This window comes from Pyxicephalus adspersus, chromosome 8 (genome assembly GCF_032062135.1).
Source record: "Pyxicephalus adspersus chromosome 8, UCB_Pads_2.0, whole genome shotgun sequence".
Taxonomy (NCBI): domain Eukaryota; kingdom Metazoa; phylum Chordata; class Amphibia; order Anura; family Pyxicephalidae; genus Pyxicephalus; species Pyxicephalus adspersus.
This window is the reverse complement of record NC_092865.1, coordinates 38,960,653-38,983,225: the sequence shown is the minus strand read 5'-3', so window position 1 is coordinate 38,983,225 and position 22,573 is coordinate 38,960,653. Positions and strand designations below refer to the sequence as shown.

The window sequence follows — 22,573 nt, the reverse complement described above, 5'->3', positions numbered from 1 at the left end:
AGGGTATACACAAGCAGTTTTGTTACATTGTGCGCAAAGAAGGATTGAATATATATTATATAATATATATATATATATATATATATATATATATATGTTTTAAAAAAGGGGGATAAAAAAGTTGGTTAGTGTGTCAATGTGAGATTTAATAAGTGTGCCATGTCAAATATTACATCTAAACAATGCACAGGGGATTGAATTATTAGCATGTTATCAATTTGTTGTGTTATATCAGGCAGGGAAGTTACAACACATGATGAAAAAAATTAAAAAAATGCTTTTGTTCCTAAATTTGACCAGGTGAAAAGATACAAAAAAAATAATAATAAAGTCAGATAAGTAGCAAACCTATTTTTTGGTGTCATTATGGTACAGGAAGCTAAATGAGCTTTAAACTGACAAAATTAGGGATAGATCAGGGATAGATGTAGAAGGTATCTGAGGACAGGAGGAAAATGAGGAGGAGGTGGTGTTGGAATGTGAAACAATCCATATCCTGCCAGTCAGGTTGTTGGAAACCAAAATGAAACAAGGCCATGAATTCCCAGAGTAGAGGACATATGGAAAAGGAGAGAATGGTCTACTGAATCAAAAGCTGAGGCAAGGTTCAGTAGAATGAGTACAAAATATTAGCCTTTAGATTAGGGGTTCTTAACCGGGGGTATCCATACCCCTTAGGGGTATGGGAACCGAATTCCGGGGGTATGGGACTCTGGGTACTGGTATTTATTTTTTTTAATGTATTAATTTATACTTGGATAGTACGTGAATGGAATGCGATAGAATCTTCAAGAACATTCAACATTTCCTGCAAATGCTTGGATTTCATTATACACGTGTATTTACTACAACTTTAATTTAAAATTTAAAATTTCGACAGTCAAGTAAAGGATGTATGGGACAATCTATTTGACAATCCATTGGAGGTCTGGAGTCATCAAAAGTTTAAAACCCCTGCTTTAGATTAGGAAATAAGTTGTTAGTGACTAAAATTGTGATAACTTTTTGGCCATGTCTTTTTTGTTTTAAGGAGGATCCATACCTAGAAGCATGTGGTATTCTGCAAGGGCAGCAAATGTTAGTAGAGGTAGCTCTAGGGGTGTCTTCAGATTAGATTTTGTCATTCTATCAAAGTGAGGAATACAATGTTAGGTTAAGAGTTAAAATTAGGGGGTGATTTAGGTGAAATGGGGGTAAGATTATATATGAAGTAAAAAAGTAGACTCAAAACTGGATTATATTTGGTTAAATACGCAGGGTATATTATACACAAGTGACTTTTTTTTAGCCTTTTTGTGTTGCTTATCTCTTCCAATCCCCTATAGCCACGTCTACATGCACTTGATCCAGCACTAGCTGCTATCCATTGTTGTGCATCAGTTTGCTAATAGTGACAATGCTAGACTATGGCTGTGGGCAGGGGTGTGAGGGACAAAGTGATAACGTAGAGCACAAATGAGGAACTGGGACCACCCCATAACAGAAATAACTGCCCTCACTATGCATTTTTACATCTTAAATGTTCAAGGCTGAAGGCAGATTGTCTTTAAGTCATCTCATTTTTAACTTTTATATTTGTCCTTCTATTTTACAAGTGAGGACTTTTAAAGAAGGTTGAAGCCAAACTACATTTTGAACTATTTTGATTTTGCAGCTCCTCCAACTATGTCTTTAAATAAAAATTAGTATAATCAACCCCATTCCTCATTAATCTCCACCAACCTGAAAGCACTCCCTTTGCAACCTTTGTACTGCAATTTCTATCCCTTTTAAACTCCAAGGGGTATTTGTATAAAGTAGTGAATCTGGCATTCACTGAAACATTACCTGGTGAAGAATAAATTACACCTGGAAGATTCTCCAGCAGAGAATGTTTCAGTGAATGTCAGATTCATTGCTTTTGTAAAAATATCCTTAAGAGTTGATTTTATCTTCCAGATAGCATTCAAGTTGCTCACACATCCTTTTTAAAGTCAAATGTTTTAAAGGTATTGATGCATCTTGAACATGAACTGCAATTTATTATTTCTCCTTCTCCCTTCTTGATTATGAGTGTCCTGTGTTTTTATTTTTTAATCTGTAGTCATACTAAGACTAGGACTCCTGAAAGGCATGGAGGGAGAGAATGTTATTATTATTATTTTAATTATTAATGTGTCAGATTCCTAAATCAATACAGAGAGTCAGAATACTCCCACTTTAGCTACAACATACAATATTAAATAAAAAAAATCCATCTGCCAGTAAGCTAATTCATGTGTTCTTGAAAATTATAGGTAAAAGCCGAAAGGAGTAAAGACAGGAACACAGCATGAATTTTATATACCATCCCTTCCTATCTAACAGCCTGCAACATCAGCTTTCTGTGCTTTGCTGAACACTTGTAAATGTGAGTAAAAGGCTGCTATTTGTCACTCTGATGAAAAATGTTTTGTTTGCAGCCTTTGACTCAGCAATACGGTGCCTGGTATATTACAGACTTCAAATCATCCAGAAAATATACACAATAAAATATGCTATATGTTCCTAATTTAAAGCAGATCAAACTGAATGTCAATTGTAGCATCATTAACAATTGGCAGTTTTATAATTCTTTTGGACTATTTTTTATTCTAAAACTGAAAAAAGGGAGGGAGAGGAGAGAAAAAAAGAAGTCTTTTAAGGGGCACTGAATTTTCAGGAAAGGTATAATTTGCTCAAATCACATTTGCTTAATTACAAGGCATATAAATGGGACTCATTCACCTATAAACTAAAAAATTCCCCTGCCCCCACCACCCTCTGTTCATCCCGTCACCCTCCGCTTACCGCCACCCACTTTCCCTCCACACCCTATCAAATGCCATCTAAGTACACCACTCAATCACATTCAGATATTCCCCCAAGACCAGAGGAACACCACTCTATGGATCCCACTCCATACCTTCCTACCCCACAACATTCTACATACATGACTTCCCTCCACACACCCAACACTAATGCAGGACCTAATACAGATCAAGGTTCTAAAAGGCTGGTAAGTGATTCCAAACCCATTTACATCGATAACCCCAAACTTAGGCCCTTTATCACTACACCACCTACTTTTCCCTCCAATCTTGATTTGGACCCTCCAACCAATATTTCACACGGACAGACAATAGACACAAGTTATCCTTTGTTCAAGGATAAAAGAAAGGAACTGAAAGGAATATAATTTTGCTGAGTTTTGAATTTAAGTTGTTTTTGTGTTTTTGCTATATTTTGCAGATAATTGAGTTGGGTCGAAACTAGTTATATCCTCCTTATCAGTAGGTCAATATTTGCTCCATCCTTACCTTGAAGCTTCTTACCTTGAAATATCTTGCTCAGCGAAGTTGTTAATTAAGTTTCTTGTTACTGACTAACTACTAAGTGTCTTCCACCTGGTTGTCTGACTATATAAACTGTGATGTGAAAATAAAGTTTTGAGACAGGATACAACTATATATGCTTAAGTTGCGTGTTGTGTTAATCACTGCTCCCAACGCGTTGAAAACAGACGTCACGATAGAGAGGGAAATATTGGTCTGGGATCAATAGGAAATCGCCTTAACAACACACAACTTGACACATTCACCAATACCTCCATTAATAATCTGCCCTTCACTTCTCCATCATTCCTACCCTTACCAACCCCCTCCATTCCCCTATCAATTGCAGTTACCATTCCAAAAGTCTTTTTTAGACCTTCTACCCCCCCCCCCTTCCACCTCCCATGCAAACAATACAGGCCCAATGGGCACTTACCTTAGGAAACTGTCCCTAGAGAACATGAATGAACAATCATCAACCTTCCTCCAATCTTGATAAATTTGAATTTATAAAGGATATAAACTTATTTGCCAGAAATCTTGCCCTAAAAGTTATGTACGACAGATCTATCCCTCCTAACAAATGTACCATCCCTTCTAAATTTAGTCAAAATAACACGCAAAATTTCAAAACCTTTAAAATCCCCCATGAATTATTGGAGGAGAATGAACAATTCTGAATGAACAATTTGTCTCCTAACATACAGGAGGAATCAACCTCTATTATTCCACAGGGACGACCCAAATCTGCCTTTTTTCCAACACTCACGGCTTACCCATATACACACGCTTGTAAACCTGGTAACCCAGAAAATAAATAAACTACAAATCCAAACGCTGAACCCAACTGACAACTTCCACCTAATCTATGCATAGCCCCATACAATCTAAAAAACAATCATATTATTGTTATTAAACCTTCAGATAAGGGTGGTAACATAGTAATCATAGACAGAGCCCAATATGAGAGATGTGTTTAAAAATCTTACGTAATTCAGAATGGTACAGCCCAATTTCCGATACCTTGATTGACAACTTTTACAGAGAATATTATGATTTAATTAACCATACCTTCCAACTAAGGGTCATTGATTCAAAAATGAAAGATTATCTCTGTACTAAACACCCAGTCATACTCACTGCCCAAAGTTCACAAAAACATTGACAACCCATCGGGAAGACCCATAATCTCCGGTGTGGGATCAATTTCATCCAATGCTAGTTAAGTTGTGGATATATACCTTCCACCCCTTGTAACTAACCTTCCATCATATCTCAAAGACACCAAAGAACTTTTGAAATTCACTTCTCAAATTCAATTACAACCCAACTCTACATTGGTCACAATTGATGTTGAGGCATGTACACCAGCATACTACACCAAAAGGGCCTAGAAGTGATACAGACTCTTCTCGACAAATTTTACCCCAACAATTTACCGTATAATACGTTTATAGGATCCATTCTAAAATACATCCTTACTAGGAATGTATTTACATTTAATGACTGACACTACCTTAAAACCCAGGGGGGGGGCTATGGGCACACGATGTGCACCATCGTATGCTAATCTTTACCCTGGTGATTGGGGAAAGCAAATTACTTATGAATCCAAAGATACAAATCTACAAATTTTCCATACTCACATAGAAAAGATATATCTATGATATTTTCATCGTTTGGACAGAATCCAAATTAGCATTGCAAGATTTCTTCTCTGAGTTACAACAAAATGAGTATAACTTTAAATTCACCATGGTATATGATAATCAACAAGTGCCCTTTTTGGACACACACATTAGAATCACTAATAGTGAAAGAATTGATACCACACTGTTTATAAAGAACACAGCTGGAAATACAATCCTGCTTATGCAAAGTGCTCACCCTTAGCCGCTCAAAAGAGTATCCCTCCTAGCCAATATTTAAGGCTGGGACGGAATTGCACTAATTTAAATGATTTCAAGAAGGAATCCCAAGCTTTATGGGAATGGCTTCAAGTGAGAGGGTATAGTAAAAAGGTTCTTAAAAAGTCTTATCAATAAGCTCTCTCACAAGACTGCAACTCCCTTACTATACAACCCAGATCCCAATCATCAGAAACCAAGTCAGAGTGATAACTACATTCACCAACCAGCACAACAAAGTTCAGCGCATTATGAAAAAACACTGGCAGAAACTTTTAAGTGACCAGGAAACTTCTAAATTTTTCAAGTCCTATGCTAACCACTAGGAAATCATCCTCTTTAAAGGATACTCTTGCTTGTGCATAGCTATTACTCTGACACTTCCAGGGATTCACCCTGCTCACTGGGCCCAGGCACTGAGAGATGAGGCAAATGCTTGCAGTGTCCTTGGCTCAATGAGCAGGAAAGTTTCCTCTTGCCAAACAATAAATGGCACAAACTAAAACATCATGTCTATTGCACCACCACAGGTATCATATACCTTATCACATGCATTTGTGGTAATTTTTATGTTGGGAAAACTTAAAAGGGAATTTAGGAAACGTATATATATATATATATGAACACCTGTATACGATTAATACTGGTAAAATGATTACACTAATCAGCATCACCATGTCGGCACACAACATAACTTTAATAATAAGGTTATATGTTTGTCGACCTTGGAAAGAATTTCCCCAAATCCAAGAAGGGCAAACACTGATACAGCCCTACTAAAAGCCGAAACTAAATGCATTTACACCGTTAATGCCCTGGTACCCCCGGGCTTGAATTACATGCTTTAATCCAAACCATATTTATAATCATGGAAATGATAATTTATGCAGTTTAATCCACAAGAGGAATTATCCAAGATATTACTCTTATTTCAATGAACCAACTTAGACACATCTCTGATTCTTAAAGTTTTAGTCAAATTTTACATGTAAATTTTACATTACATTTACAATGTACATCATATTATATTGAAGCCACTGAATCAATAGTTGTGCAATAGGTTTCATAATATAGTTTTTATGTTACAATTTCATCACTCATTGCTAGGTTAAAGATAATTAACAAGTATTAATGTATATTGTATATATGGTAGACAACATTTTGCTTTATGATTTTTTTACCCTCTGTTAATATGTGTCATTTCACATCATTTTTGCTGTAATGTATATTTTGTATATTCTGTAAAGGAAAATGGTTTCCCTTTTATTACAGTATCATTTAAACACCTAAAATATCTTTGGGTTTTTTTTTTGTTGGCACCTCCATCTTCTCCCTTCAAAGCTTCTTCTTCGACAAACATATAAAACTCTTCAAGTTTCTTCTTTCTCCCCTTTCCCCTTCCCTTCCCCTCCTCCCCTTCCCGCCTCCCTTACCCCCCCCCCCCTTGATTGGTTTCCCATATTCCTGTATACTGCTTCTGTATTTTGACATTATTACATTAATAATGACACAATGGACCTGATTTACTAAAGCTCCTCAAGACTGGAGAAGCTGGACTACCATTGGATGACATGGGTAATCCAACAAACCTGGGATGGAATTCTTAAAAATCATTTGATATTAGTTGGCAAATTGTTTTCAATCCTGGTCCAGGTTCCATTTCAGGTTTTCTGTATCACCCAGGTTATTATATGATAGTTTATCTTTTACAGTCTTGGAGAGGCTTTAAAAAATCAGACCCAATGTTATCTGTCATGTGGTGTATTTGTTTAATTTTAAGACCTGCTAAAGTTTTTTTTTTTTTTTTTCTGATATGCAAATTTTTGTAACTGAAGAGGGAGTACTTTTTCTCATGGCTATTTGTCACAGGGTAAGGAGGAAATCTTTAAACAGGGACCTCTATGGCAGCATTAAAAACAGCGGATATAGAAAAATTAAAAACAGCTTTGAACTGCATTGCTATTAAAGTTTATAGGAGATTTGAGTGCTAGGATATAAATGTTCTTTATATATATAAACTTACGAAGAAACCATTTAAATCCCTCAAGTAATCCAAGGTACCGTGTTAACATCAGTGTTGTCCCTATTGCCACACTTTTTTTGACAAGATAATGATCCCCTTGGTGCGCACCAGTAATTTTTATCCAAAAGATAATAATAATGATTTCTTTATCTAGTTAAAAAAAAAAATCAATGTACTGTATTATGCCATGAGTCTATCCATCTTGGTTCTTGATTAACCATGAAATTGGTCTGTGTGCTAGTAAGGATTTGTTGGGAAAATTAAATCTGTTTTTGGTGCATAACTGAAATATACTTTGGTGCTATTAACTTGATTTTTTGAATCAATAATTTCATGTAAAGGATGCCTCATTTTTAAAGAAATGGGAAGTTGTGATGGGTTCACTTGTGTCTGTGGCATATGCTATTGTCTTTACTATTTGAGTAAAGGAAACATTCTTTGAATTAATATATCACATTAACAACATCTTTTTTTTCCGGGTTTTGATATATAGATAATTGGCCTGATTTAATAAAGCTCTCCAAAGGCTGGGGAAGATCCAATTTCATCAGTGAACCTGGATAATACAGCAAACCTGGAATGGATCTGACCAGTAGCCAAAATACTTTTAAGAAACCCATTTCAGGTTTGCTGGATCACCCAGGTTCACTGATAAAAGTGTATTTTATCCAGCTTTGAAGAGCTTTAATAAATCAGGCCCAATATGTTTGCCATCCAGAGTGGTAAAAAGTCTTTCATATAAAAAAATTTAATTAGTCAACAGTTTGTTCGAAGGATGTAACTTCAGATAGGTCATGAGAGGGTTCCCTTAGTAGACACACAAATCTTGATTACCTGCCAAAGCTTTTTTGTAGTCACTACATAGTGGTGCAGTAGTACATAATAAATGCTTATTTTGTTATATGAGTGAAAGCACACAGAAGCTAGGAGGTTACAAGGATTACAAGTTTAGCCAAATGGTTTATTTTAGTTTTTGTTTTAAATGTTTTTTTAATGGTTGGTAATATGCCTGATATAGCACTTTTTCTGTCTAGTATTATTTATCTATTAGGGCAAATTCAATCAATTTAGTAAATGGAATATGTGTAATTCTTTGGAATTATTGTTTTTTTTTGGCATGATAGAGGTCTGTGGAGATGGCTTGAAAATGCTGCTGTTTGATAATATTATAACAATATAATTTGAACAGAAACTCCAGTCCACCCAAACACTTTCATTATAGAGCTCAATTTTGTTTTTATTAGGAAAGTACATAGTACTGTGCATTCTAGTTTGATAACAAGTGTTCTCATATCAAAACTCAACAATATGTTACCATAAAGTTATAACTTATTATTCTCATTATTAGAACACAGTGATACGCATATGAAATAAAATAGACGTTTCGTGAAACTTCATTCACAGCAGAAACTTTTGTCCAATCAGACCTCCCTTTGTAGACAGGAAGGAACTGTATGCTTTAAAGCAGGAACTTTTAGGTCTTTATACTTTATACTTATTAGAACTTTTTAAGTCACAGAGTCACTTTAAAATAATTTGGATGTTGTAATTCATCTGCTTATAAAGGTATAAAGTCAAGGACAATAAATAGCAAGAAATATCTAGACAGACAGGTGTAATTTTTTTCAAGTTAGGTGAAGAAATATTAGGACATCTCTCAGCCTTTTCCTCAATTCCCGCCTGGTAAAATATTTTCTGAAGAAAAGGAAGCAATAGGAAATCTAATGACAGTGAACCAGACATAAGTTTCTATCTATCCAAAACAGAATGAAGCATACATTAGCTTTCTTTTTTGGGATATTTCCCCTTCCTTTTCATCTGGTAATCTGGCTAGTAACACATTAATTGATTTAGGGTGGTTACACTCACTGTAGTGTGTCAGTGGAGGAGGAATGTAGCCACCCTTGGACAGTAGAACTTGAACATGGAAGTTTTAGATAGACTTGTGGAATATGATAAACCTTTCCAATCAGCAACATGTATGTGTATACTAATCTGGGCAGTTAAATGTTTAAGGTCTTGCCGATCAAGAGGCCAAAATCTCTGAGCTTTGAAGAACAAAGGGAGAAGATGGAGGTGCCAACAAAAGAAGGGAGGATGGAAAGGAATGTTCTGCAGGTTTAGTTCTGCTTTAATATATCAAAAGCAAATAGGAGACATTTGTGCTCTTCACACAGGTATTTTAAAAATATGGAAGAAAGGGGTTTATAACATAACACAATCTCCTAAGTCTATAGTTATTAGATCATTTGTTTGTAATAACCTGGTTTGCATTTCTTAATATTGTTGCTTTATAGATAAAAATGTACTCTAGGCCAATTATTCTCATTGGTGAAGATTCAACATCATACTAGTTGCTGTAAAGTATTTATATTGTGTAGAAATAATGGATAAAATATTACAATCAGAGGTTTTATTCCTAGGTAGAAAGACCAATATTTAGGGTTTTGATCTACTGTAGGTATATTGGACCTTACAAAAAGTACAGTAGTTGTATCGTGTGTACAAATACTCAAGTGCACCCAATAAAATTTGTGGTTCCATCTGGAAAAAACATTGGAAGAACAGAATCCTGTACATGTGTAGCAGTTTGGTACTTCTAAATGATCAAATACAGTACCAGTTGGAATATCAATTGGATATGTCAGTAGAGATGCATGTGTAGTAGGACTAAGTGAGGAAAATACTAATACAGTAACATAGACAAAAGTTTTTTTTTTCTATAGACTGGCAAAATGTAAAATGTTCAGTCCTTTTTACTTGCTATATACTTAATATTTTTTTCAACTTTTGTCTTGTAAAACTATTGTCACCATAACATTTACTATAGGGGAAATCCATGTAATATATCTAAGACAGAATGAGAATCAAAATTCATCTGAAGTTTTATTTTATCATGATTTTGTGCATCCTAATTTGCAAGGCATTATTTACATGCACACACCTATAAATATTCAGGTGAACAAAACATTTATGATTTAAATAACATGTCTGGGAAAGCTAGGGCCTAGTAACAAAATCAAATAAATGTGAGACAAGAATATTTTAATAAAAAACGCTCTCTGTAAACGTAAAGATAGAGATAATTTTATCTTGAAAAGATAACAGGAATTTTTCTGTTGTCTGCCCTTTTGCAGAAGTTTTACATTTAAAATTAACTATGGGTTCACTTTGACTGCATTTTATTTCCTGGTTGACTGAGATATTCCAAATGATAAAAGACTGTTTAAGTATCAGTTAGCATATTTTCAAGTTGGATGGATATATGTTTAATAATCTGATCCTACCTTTAGAAGTGAATTTTTTTAGGTTCATATTGCTTAGAAGATGCTCTTTCACTGCTAGTGTTGGGGTTGACCTATTTTGATTGATGCAACGTGTTACAATTGAATCTTACTACTGTAATGCATAGTCACGGATGTGGGATAGATGTAGGACCATGCAAGAAAAATGTTACGGTTGTAAAAAATTTTTAAAATAAACATGACAGTAAAATATTGCGTCTATTTGTTAAAGCGTGGTTCTTGAACGTATTTTATATTTTGTGATATAGCATTTTCAATATTTGAACTGTGTTTTACAATTTCTGTTTGGCAGTATTTTAAAATGAATTTAAGGTTTATGAGCAAATTGTATTTTGCAATTTGGAAAGTGAGGAATAGGGGTCTGTAAAAAGATCTTTTTACTAGACATTCTTTAACTTTGGAGTTTTGCCTGCTCATTTTATTTAATATATCCAACATAATATTATGTATTTATGATGATCAGGCATGCTTTTTAAAATGTAAATGAGCAATTAAGACAATGGTATATGGATTTTAAGTTACGTTTATTGTTCTTTTGCAATATTTTATTTTTTTAAATGTTAAGTGGAAAAATTAATTTTGCATAACAATTCTGTGCATGTTAACCCATGTTAATATGCAAAAAATACATGCATTAACACAGTGCACAAGTACAAAGATGTATGGACCCATTCATACATCTGTGTACTAGTGCACTGTGTTAATGCATGTATTTTTTATTGATAGCATCACACCTCCCCATTGCCAAGCTTCAGGACTAGGTAAGAACCCTTCTTCAAAGCAGACAGAGAAGTATTGAAAATTAAACTACATACCAGAGGTCATTTAATATAAGCATTTTTGCTATTTGGGCAGTGCCAAACATCAGTCTGAGCAATCAACCTAATAGTCATATACTGTAAAATATTCATCAAAATATATCACATGAAAAAGTTTCCTTTTCATTTTGTTTCCTTTTCAACAATTTGTTGAATTGTTTTAGAATAATGAAACTAATATAAAGCTTTTGAATTCTACTTCCTTACAAAATAATAAGAGTTCTCATATGGATATTTAAATAGGTTTTAGCAGTGGTTCAAGAACTATAGAAAAGTAAAATTTGAGTGTCAAAATGAAATGTCTAACCCGTTTATCCTATTAGAGATACCCAGCATTGTGGGACAAGCCATTTTTTACTTCTCACTAACAATGGTAAAGCTTAAACAGTGGAAAAGCTCCTGTTCCACTGTCACCAATACTTATAGAATTTCACTAACAGTCAATATTCCTTATAAAAAAGCAACAAAAGTAATATTGTTTTAACACTGTTAAAAGAGACGTTACTTCACTGGAATAATTCAATATCAGGGATGCCTAATCCTTTAAATTATGGAATCCCATATGAATTTATTACAACATGATTGCAGAATAAATTTGTTAAAGTTTCAATTATATTAAACATTGCAACTGTCTGAGGTTTGTGAAGCAAATCTTTAGAGTAACAGCCATTTTAAACAAACTGATGGCTTAATCCTTAAAATCAAAAAGTTTTGGGTGGTTTTGTTGTTCAAGTTAAAAAAGTATTTTGAAAGTAAGAAGAAAGTCTAATGCTTAAGTATCTTGCACATACATCTCACATAACATAACATATACGTGAAAGGCGTGTGCCAATTTACAATCCTAAAAAAAAAAAAAAAATAAATAACAATTTGTAAGAAGTTTATTTCAAAGTGAATAATTTGCCACACTGTTTCAAGATTATGGATCAAGTGCGGGCTGATATGACAAATTTATAATATTCAGCAAGTGTATTGCTACAGAAAGCTACCAGAGACTACACACTTGTAACAGGATATGTGTAAATACTAAGACAACCAGTACAGTTTAAAATGCAGTGCAGCTCTCATCTTAATACGTCCTACATCTTACCAGGAAATATGTCCCTGGTAGGATGACCAGGTGACAAAAAATTAAAGAATAAATAATGTTGCACTAATATATTTAATACCATTAGTATTATTATTACCATTATTATATTTCGTATTCATTCCTACTAGAGACCACTATTAAATGTAGAGAGGAAATTCTATTTGCTAGGATCTTTGTGAAGATGTTCATGTCTAACATTTATAGTAATACAGGCTTGTGATTAGCTCATAATGACACTTCCTCATCATCTTCCAGGATTATCATTATAAGACCTTCCAGAGGGCTTTGTTCCTTAATTGCATTGTACTATGTTGCAGATTGAGCGGCATTTTTCAGAAGAAATTGCTATGATTAAAGGTTTTCTGGTTCAGGGCTTTTTCAAAGGGGTTTAATTATTACAAGTAAACTAAACAAAAAGTTTAAAATGTGGCATGGGTAAATAGGAGTCAAACATATATACTTATATGCATTTATTTTTATACTGGTGCATGAGTGCATGATAAATTACCAATATTTCCTTAATATTGATCAAGTACCTGACATGCAGATGTTGAAAAGACTGATTAGGAGCAACTCCATCCTGCTCTTAACTGCTTTGAGGTTAGGATGGAGAAAGAAGTCTTCTCATTGGCTTTTGATTGTTAAAATCGCTTGCTGATGATTTACATTAACTTATCCTGGGTTGCTTGTTATGCAGAACATCAATCAGAAATACCTTGGCTTTCAATAGTTTTAATGTAGATTATATTTTTATTCAAATAGAATTTATCCCCAATCTGTTGAAACAAATTAACCAGTGCATGATCACATTAGGTAGGGTGAGGTCAACATTATGCTGTTACTTAATTACAGCAGAGGTAATAAATGTATATTTTTTTTGCATACCTAAAAAAATTATATATATATAGAAACAAAATGTTTCTCTCCATCTATTCAGTGCATCATTTAAATTCATGTTTTTTACTTAGCTTATGCAGGTTATATTTGGGTATAGTTCTCTCAAACATACATGAAAAGGAATACATAAAAACATAAATAGATCTTAAGAATTAAAAAATGAAAAACAGAAATGGTGGATGTTAAAGGATTATTTAAATGCTTCAAAACATTGCCAACTTTACTGAACTAAACAAGTTTAGCAATTTAGATTTCACAGATGATATAATAAAAAGGGTGGTTCCATGATTGTGTAATGATATGGAATTTCCAGTGGAAACTGGAACATAATTTCAAAGGATATTGCTGTATAAGCAGTAAAGGGGATACATTAGCTGGCAATACATTAGCTGATTCATGTGTGTCTAGGTAAATGATCAATTTATTGCCAGTAACAATGAATTATTGAATTAATTGCCAGTAACAATGTGTACATAGTTTTGTTGGGCGGTGGAATTTATCATGTTATAATACAAATACTTCCATGTTGTGGTTGTTGATAAAAGATTGAAACAAACCAAAGGGTGAAGTTTTACTATGCACTGATGTCCAATCCTAAATTGGACAATTAAAAGGAAGATAAGGAGGTGACTGTCAAACAGAAGGGCATGAACATTATGTTCTCCTAAGGCCACTCAGAATACACAGCCTAGGTGATGTCAGCCATACAGGGCAAGAGCTGCTAAGAACTTTTCAGGTCCAAGCTGACATGTGACTGACCCTGCACAAGGTAAAATCAGGCAATGTTGTGAGTGATAACAGGCCAAACCTCTTAGTAGCCTTTCTCCTCGAATACCTGCTGCATATTAATCCACATGATGACCTTGGTAGTTCATCACTTACTAACCAACTACACAGGCCTACAGCTTCTTCTGAATAATGTCAGAAAAGTTAGTCCTTTTTGACAGCCTCCACTTGCTTGGCCAATCCCCAGCACCGATTCATAGTACTAGTAAATGGACTTTTTCTTGAAATTCCGATAAGCTGTAATTCAACCTTTAATATTCTGCAATGACACTGCCGGCAACAGAGGGTTGACATTGACTACCTGATAAAATATATACACATGAATGAGGAGTGAATACAAATCTAAGATTTCTGTGTCATTTAAACCCAAATGAATTAATAAGGCAGTCATCAGTAACGCCATCCTAATTGTCCTGTGCTGGAACAGATGCTCTATGTCTATATCAACATGCTTATCCAGGAAGCTGGAATCAAAGGAAGAGAAAGAATAAGTAGGAGGAGAATTAGGAAGGCTTACCATTCTCTTAAGGTCAACATCAGCAGAGCAATGCCAACCAAAGACAGAGTAGCTTTTTTTGAGAAAGCAAGGCTTCCTCTCTCTTTTATATCCTATCTCATGGGACACAGATGGAGGAAGAAGTGGAGGATCAGCATGTTGGTATAGACATAGAGCATAAATGAAAAGAAACGTTGTCAAAGTAGTGTGATCTCTTCAAAACACCAACAATTATTCGCGGATGGAGGAAACTGCTGTAAATCAGCCTAGTTATGCTGCCTGAGCCACATGAAGCAAGGCCTTCAGAGTTAGGCATTCTGGGCCTTTATGTTGCCCAATTTACAAAACAACTTTAACGTTGCTTGCTCCAGGTCACTTTCCTGGACACATGCTCTTAGGCTCAAATGCTGGAACACAATCTAGCTATAAAAAGGGAAGCTAACATGTCTCAGTATAAGGACATTCTTTTTATCAGTTTAAACATGCTACATCGTAGAAAGGATTTATTTGCCAACAATTGTAGTTCCACCAGCCATGGGAGACAAGTAGATAGCATCAACAACCACAGAAAAAGAAGGTTGCCCAAAAGAGAAGTTGCACATTTTGCACATAGCTTGTAGAACAATTGCTAAAGGTACTCACTTTGCCTGCAGAGAGAGTTTAGTTGGAAAGGTGTTCTGCATAAAGTGGTGACTGGAAGACGCATGTGCCTTTTCAAAGCCAATCTGCTGGTCTAACCGAACCAAGTTTACATTTCCTACGACTGCTGCACTCCCTGAACAATAACACAGATTAGCTGCAGGATGCTACCAAGTCTTTCTCTATATATCCAAATGCCTGTTGATGTCACAGGGTTTGGATACTTTAAAATTTCTTCTAGCGTCATACAAAGAACATATAAAGATTGAAAACAAGGTAAAAAAGGGGACCTGTTATGGTCACGTAATTCTCAACGCGTTTTGCCTATCATAGGCTTCCTCAGATATAGTTGCAAAGGTTGTATGATTTGTTTAGTTGAAGTGCAGTCTAGGTAAGGGAGTAAAGGAAGCAGTATTCAAGCTGCATGCAGTTTGATATGTTCAAGCCCAAGGAAGAAAGATTACTATATACCCCTGAGGAAGCCTATGATAGGTGAAACGCAATGGGAATTACGTGACCATAACAGGTTGAAGTGAACACAGAAAAGCTCACATACAGGTGCTTCTCAATATACAGCTAGATCCATAAATATTTAGACGGAGACAACTTCTTTTCTAGTTTTGGTTCTGTACATTACCACAAATAATTTTAAATGAAACAACTCAGGTGCACTTGAACTGCAGACTTTCAGCTTTAATTCAGTGGGTTGAACAAAAAGATTTTATAAAAATGTGAGGAATTAAAGCCTTTTAAATTATTTTAAAAAGCTGAAAATAAAATGTTAATTTCTAATACTTGGTTGAAAACCCTTTGCTGGCAATGACAGCCTGTAGTCTTGAACTCATGGACATCACCAGATGCTGGGTTTCCTCCTATCTAATACTCTACTAGGACTTTACTGCAGTGGCTTTCAGTTGCTGTTTGTTTGTGCGGCTTTCTGTCCGAAGTTTAGTCTTCAAAAGTGAAATGCATGCTCAATTGGGTTCAGATCAGGTGACTGACTTGGCCGTTCAAAAATATTCCACTTCTTTGCTTTAATAAACTCCTGGGTTGCTTTGGCTGTATGTTTTGGGTCATTATCCATCTGTATTATGAAACGCCTCCCAATCAATGTGACTGCATTTAGCTGGATTTGAGCAGACAGTATATCTCTGAACACCTCAGAATTCATTTGGCTGCTTCTGTCCTGTGTCACATCATTGATAAACATTAGTGTCCCAGTGCCACTGGCAGCCATGCACGCCCAAGCCATCACACTGCCTCCGCCATGTTTTACAGATGATGTGGTATGTTTTGGATAACGATCTGTTCCACAACTTCTCCATACTTTTTTTTTTCCATCATTGTGGTAAAGGTGGATCTTGGTTTCATCTGTCCAAAGAATGTTTTTCCAGAACTGTGCTGGCTTTTTTAGATGTTTTTGAGCAAAGTCCAATCTAGCCTTTCTATTCTTGAGGCTTATGAGTGGCTTGCACCTTGCAGTGCACCCTCTGTATTTACTTGACAGAGTAAAGTATAACCAGCCCTCGCTGCCAGCCAATCAAAACCACCCACACCAATCACATTATTATTATTCTTTAACATACATAACAAAACACTTACACCATTGTATTGGAAACAATTGGCCACAGCAGCCCCTTGATTAATACCAGGACATAATATCAACCAACAACTTGTTTGGTACACATTGGTCCATGAAAGTCGCCCATCTTCCTTCATCATCTCGCTGACTCCACTCCACCATCAGGCCCCCAGACGCCCATACACCGCCACAGGGACAGTTAGCGGATCTCCCTCGTCAACTTAGCCTCCACAACAACCAAGTAGTATGCAAGGCCAACCTTACTGTCAAAACCCAAAACCCTTTCTTTTTGTGCCCCCATTTCCCATTACCCCATTTTCTTCCATGGACCCCACCAAAATATGCCCAACCGGCTGCTATGACAATAGCCCCCTCCACATCCCAAAAGCTTAGGGAGGGAGGGAGGGTGGGAGTAGGCTTAATCCCGAATTTTCTCTTAAAATGATGCCCCCAACCCCTGGGACCCCTCCTTTTAAACCCTATCATGTAACCTTCCCCTTTATTCACTTTTATTTTTTTTTACATGAATTTTTCAACCTGCTTGCTCAGCCCTATCTACTCCCCCTGTCACGAGGCCCTTCACCTATCTTTATGCTACAGGCCTGCTTTCATGCAGTCTTCTCTTTATGTATCTCTCGATACGCCTACTTCCTGGAGAGTGTTATTCACTTGGTTGGCTGTTGTGAAGGGGTTTCTCTTCAGCATGGAAATCATTCTGCAATCATCCACCACTGTTGTCTTCCGTGGACGTCCAGGTCTTTTGGTGTCGGTGAGTTCACCAGTGCTTTGTTTCTTTCCCATGATGTACCAAACTGTAGATTTTGCCACTCCTAATATTGTAGCAATTTCTCGGATAATTTTATTCCGCTTTTGGCTTAAGGATGGCTCGTTTCATATTTATGGACTTAACTGTACTATATAGACTCATTACACACATAGTAATAAATTTATCACTATCAATGGAAACCTGGAATGCAGCATTTCAGAAAATACCAATATCACAGAAGACCAATAAAATCAAATAAAATTATAGAAATGTTGGCCTACTCAAAAGTATTTCCATGTATGCACTCAATAATTGGACAGGACTCCTTTTTCATGAATTACTGCATCAATGCGGCATGGCATGCACACTGGGAGGCTTGTGGTACTGCTGAGGCGTTATAGACGCTCAGGATATTTTGATAGCAGCCTTCAGCTGATCTGTATTTTTCATATGAAAAGATGACTTTAGATCACTGAGCAACAGTCCTGTCCGTTTTCTCCTTAGCCCAGGTAAGATGATTCTGACGTTGTCTCTGGAATGTGATAGTTGTAGTTCATGTCCCGGATACATCTGTGTGTGTGGTGCCTCTTGAAGCACTGACTCGAGCCAAAGTCCACTCCTTGTGAATCTACCCCAATTTCTTGAATGGGCTGTGCTTCACAATCTTCTCAAAGGGGAGGTTATCACTGTTGCTGCCACATCTTTTGCTTCCACTTAACTTTCCAATAAAATGCTTATATACAGCACTCTGTGAATGGCAGGGTTCTTTAGCAATGACCTTTGTGGCTTCCCCTCCTTGTGGAGGGTGTCAATGTCTTCTGGACAACTGTCAAGAGAACAGTCTTCCCAATGATTGTGTGGCCTACTGAACCAGACTGAGAGACCATTTAAAGCCTCAGAACACAATTTCAAGTGTTTTTGGAATAATTTGCTGAGTGGTATGGGACACCATGAGTCTTTTATTTTGAACTTTTTCACAATTTTCTACATTTCTGAAATATTGAATTTTGGTTTTTCATTATCTGCAGGTCATAAGCAGCAAATGAAAAGAAATAAACGCTTGAAATATATCACTCTGTGTTTAATTAATCTATATAATATATGAATTTCATTTTTTGAGGTATTGACATAAATACAATTTTCAATTATATTTTAATTTATTGTGATGCACATAAAATATTAGCTACTAGTGAAAATACATTGAAGTAGATAAGCCTGCACACAACATAGCCCAAATCTGATACTTTGATGAATGCACCACTGATGATATGACTATGGATTCTTCTAAACACTACATATTGCAGTATGTAAAAAATAATAAGATTTCTCAAATTCTAACTAGAGACATTATCTTTCTTCATAACTACATTTCTAAAGAAACAAAACATGTTGATTCAGAAGTTGACACTCCTGGAAGTGTCAGTTCTGGAATGGAGTTAAAGCAAAACTAAATGTATTTATTTCGAGAAATTGTGACCAGGCAGGTCCTTTGCAGAAGAGGCAGGTAATATCCCTGCAATAAAATCAACCTACCTGCCTGATCACTATTTTTAATTTAACTCACCTGTGCTTCATTGGTCATGGCTGCCACCTTCTTCATCTGGTTCTCTCATATCTTTAGCCATCTTTATTGGCCAAGCAATCATGATTTAACTTTCATTCATGGCATCCAGAGACATACCAGGATACTGGGCATCATACACTGAGCTGCACATGTGTTCATTGAAAAACAGATTGCAAGCTGGCAGGTAAGGTCATTTTATGGCAGAAGGAACATTGCTTGCTGTAATAACTAAACTTCCTCCTCACAAATATTTTCCCATATAAGTATAGTGCTTTAGAGTAGGATACACAGGTGGCCAGAATGCTAAAAGTAAGCCAATCTTAAATTTGAGCTTTTTAAGTGTCAGAAAATCATATGTGATTGCAAAGTAAAATATAAATGATTTTTAATAGCACCAAATTACAAGCTTGTGGTTGTAGCAATTATATATGTAGCAATTATATATGTAACATTTTTTATGAAAGTAGAGCTCTTCTGTAAATAGTATTTTTAAAATTCAGTAGAATAACATTGTTCTAGTATTATGGAACCTGAGCCCGCATAAGTCTGGAAAATCAGTATGGAATCACAGTAAGGGCATTTTTTTCTGTTTCGTGATTTACATTAATGTATAAGTATTCATAGTCATCAACCTGAGAACATTTCACATTACAGAAGTTGTGCATTGCATTCTATAATGTTTATTATACAGTATTCTGTTTACACTGTTTAAGTAAATGAATTAAATACATTTTATTCAGGGTGGTGCTACGTTTACCAATACTTGTATCACACATCAAGAATGAGGTAGGTGATAAGCATGTATTTATATTCAGAAATATAAAAGAGAATATTTGTGATACATTTTCAATATAAATGATGGGATACATGGCACAGCTGCATGCCAAAATGATGTGTTCAGATGGAGCAGAAAACTAACAAAGTATCTGGCCTAGAAATAGAGAACTACAGGCCGGTTAGGGCAGATAAACTGAAAGTTAATTCTAGCTGCCCCAGGGAATGATAGGGATCAGACAAGTAAGTATGTTTTATTTCAGAAGGGAGGTAGTTTGATAGGAGGTGGGTTTGAGTATTCTAGCAAAACAGAACTGGTCATGGTTAACACAATAATGCAGTTTTTGCAGTAAGAAAATGTCAAGAAAGGAACATATCAGGTTCACATAAGGAACTATATACCCAGGAAGAAAGAGTTAAGCAAAGCACATGGTAAAATAATTTTTTCATCTTTCAGTACCTTGCTTCTTTTTACATTACCTGGTACAAGAGTGTGTCTAACATGCTGATGCTGAACACTCTGCCAGCAGCAAAAGGAAGACGAAACATAAATGCCAGATTAGACCCCCGCTCACGTTCCTTCTGAAACAAAAATAAGAAAACAAGAAAGGAAAACAAAACATACTACGTTGCAAAACTGTATAGGAAACACCGTACAGATTTACAAGAATTGTCAGCACAGCATCATTTAGGACATTAAACAGTACATAGCATAATTCTGTTTTATTCAGTATGCTGCTGAACATCTTTGCAATATGCAAAATCCCAAACTGGCAATGATTTACAAAAACTAATCAGCTTTCAAGTTCTTAAACTCCTGATGACCATTTTCATTATTAAAATAAATAAAATATGTTGCTTACTGCTATGCTATTTTTTTAAGGTTTTCTTTATTTGAAGCATTCCTCACTGTATTTGTTTTTTTTATTTGGGTTTTCATTAAATAGAGAGGAATAGAACTGCTGAGTTAGTATTCACCAAAGCTGCAAATGATTATACTTCTGAAGAACTCCAACAGCAAGGCTCCCTGTAGGGCTCAATGGAAAGGTGAATGTCTACAAAAAGATCCAGCTACATAACAGATCTGATTTATTAACTTTCAAAGACATGAGAAGATAGACTATCATGGGAGAACCTGTAATTGTTAATGTTTATAAATAAAAGAAATTTTGTTTATAAATAAAATAATTTGAGTGTCCTGAAAAAAAGGAGCAATTGCAGTGAGTGAAGACTGGAACAATAGTGGCACTCAAAGAAAAAGAGACACTGGTTTGAGGTAACATTACACACTATTATCCTCCTTATCATTCATAAGAGTATATTGGAGAGTAAAAAGTGTCTTAATTCACATCAGGCCCCGTTTTCCCATTTCTGATTCCCTAGCATTTAAACTTTTTTGACTATTGTTTTTGCCACCCTCACTTTCTTCACAGATCCTCAAACAGTTCCACAACCCAAAAACACTTGGGAGAAAATAGGACCCTTTCACTTCTCTCTTGATGGATTTCAAGTTCTTTGCTTCCCAGAGATGCCAGGGTCTATGTTCAGGCTTGTCAGAATTACACATGGAAAAAGATTCCTCATTTCTTTCCAGTTGGCACTCTCCTACCCTTTTCCAACCCCTGATATCCTGGTCTCAGATTAATATGGATTTTATTGCCAATCTTCCTGATTCACATGACTTTAATGCCATTTCAGTCATAGTGGACTGCTGCAGCAAGATGGCCCATTTTGTACTAACTCAGAAACTCCCCATAACCATCTTTCTGTTCTGATTTAAAATTCTTGTTATCCTACTTCTCGGAATTCCACCCTGAGACCAATGGCCAGACTAAAAGAACTAACCAAATTTTGTGTCAATCTCTGTGCTGCTTTGTGTCCAACTGTCAACTCAAATAAATGCGTGAAATATCTGTAATTTTTCTTCAATAACACATCATTTATACACTAAGATGTCTCCATTTCTGTGCCATGGTGGTAGGGGTCCTAATTTTTTTTTTCTCTATGGCACCTCTTCTGATCTTCCCACACTGGAAGAGTGGCTCTCATATCTCTCAACAAAATCTTCTTTTCACTGAGTGCCACAACTTAGTGGAATTCCACAAATTGGTTTAGTTTACACCTTTACCATTCCCATGTCAACTTTCTGCCAAATTAGGCAGATATTCATTGGTCTTTATTCTTTATCCTTTATTGGTCTTTATTCAGCCATCTAGAGGCTTAATACAGTCCCTTTAAGATTGCCCTGCCAGGCTCTGTCAGGTTCTCCAACTCCTTTCATGTGTCCTTACTGGAATCAGTAGATTGCTTACCAATGAATGCTATATTTGATTTCCATTTGGTTTGGAAGTGGTTTTAGTATCTGATTGACTGGAGGGGGTATGGGTAAAAGGAAACTTGAGAGGAATTCCTGTTCCATTCCATCTAGGACACCCTGATAAGCCCCAGGTGGAGGGTTACCTGTCACACTAAGCCCATTCTGGTGCCCAGCAGCTTCTTCTTCCTGTGACTGCCTAACCTCCCATCCCCTCAGGTGACTTTTTGCAGGTGCATGTATGTGCTTCCTCCCAGGGGCACTGTGCTACTTGCTAAAC

The 22,573-nt window shown here is 35.9% G+C and overlaps 1 protein-coding gene across 1 annotated transcript in view; it reads right to left on the bottom strand.

Moving 5' to 3' along the window:
- The window catches only part of KCNT2 (potassium sodium-activated channel subfamily T member 2), a 206,311-nt gene that overhangs the window by 45,487 nt on the left and 138,251 nt on the right, over positions 1 to 22,573 (bottom strand). The window contains exon 18 of the mRNA XM_072420086.1: positions 20,460 to 20,561. Coding sequence (XP_072276187.1) covers positions 20,460 to 20,561 — 102 coding nt within the window. The remainder of the gene's footprint in view (positions 1 to 20,459; positions 20,562 to 22,573) is intronic.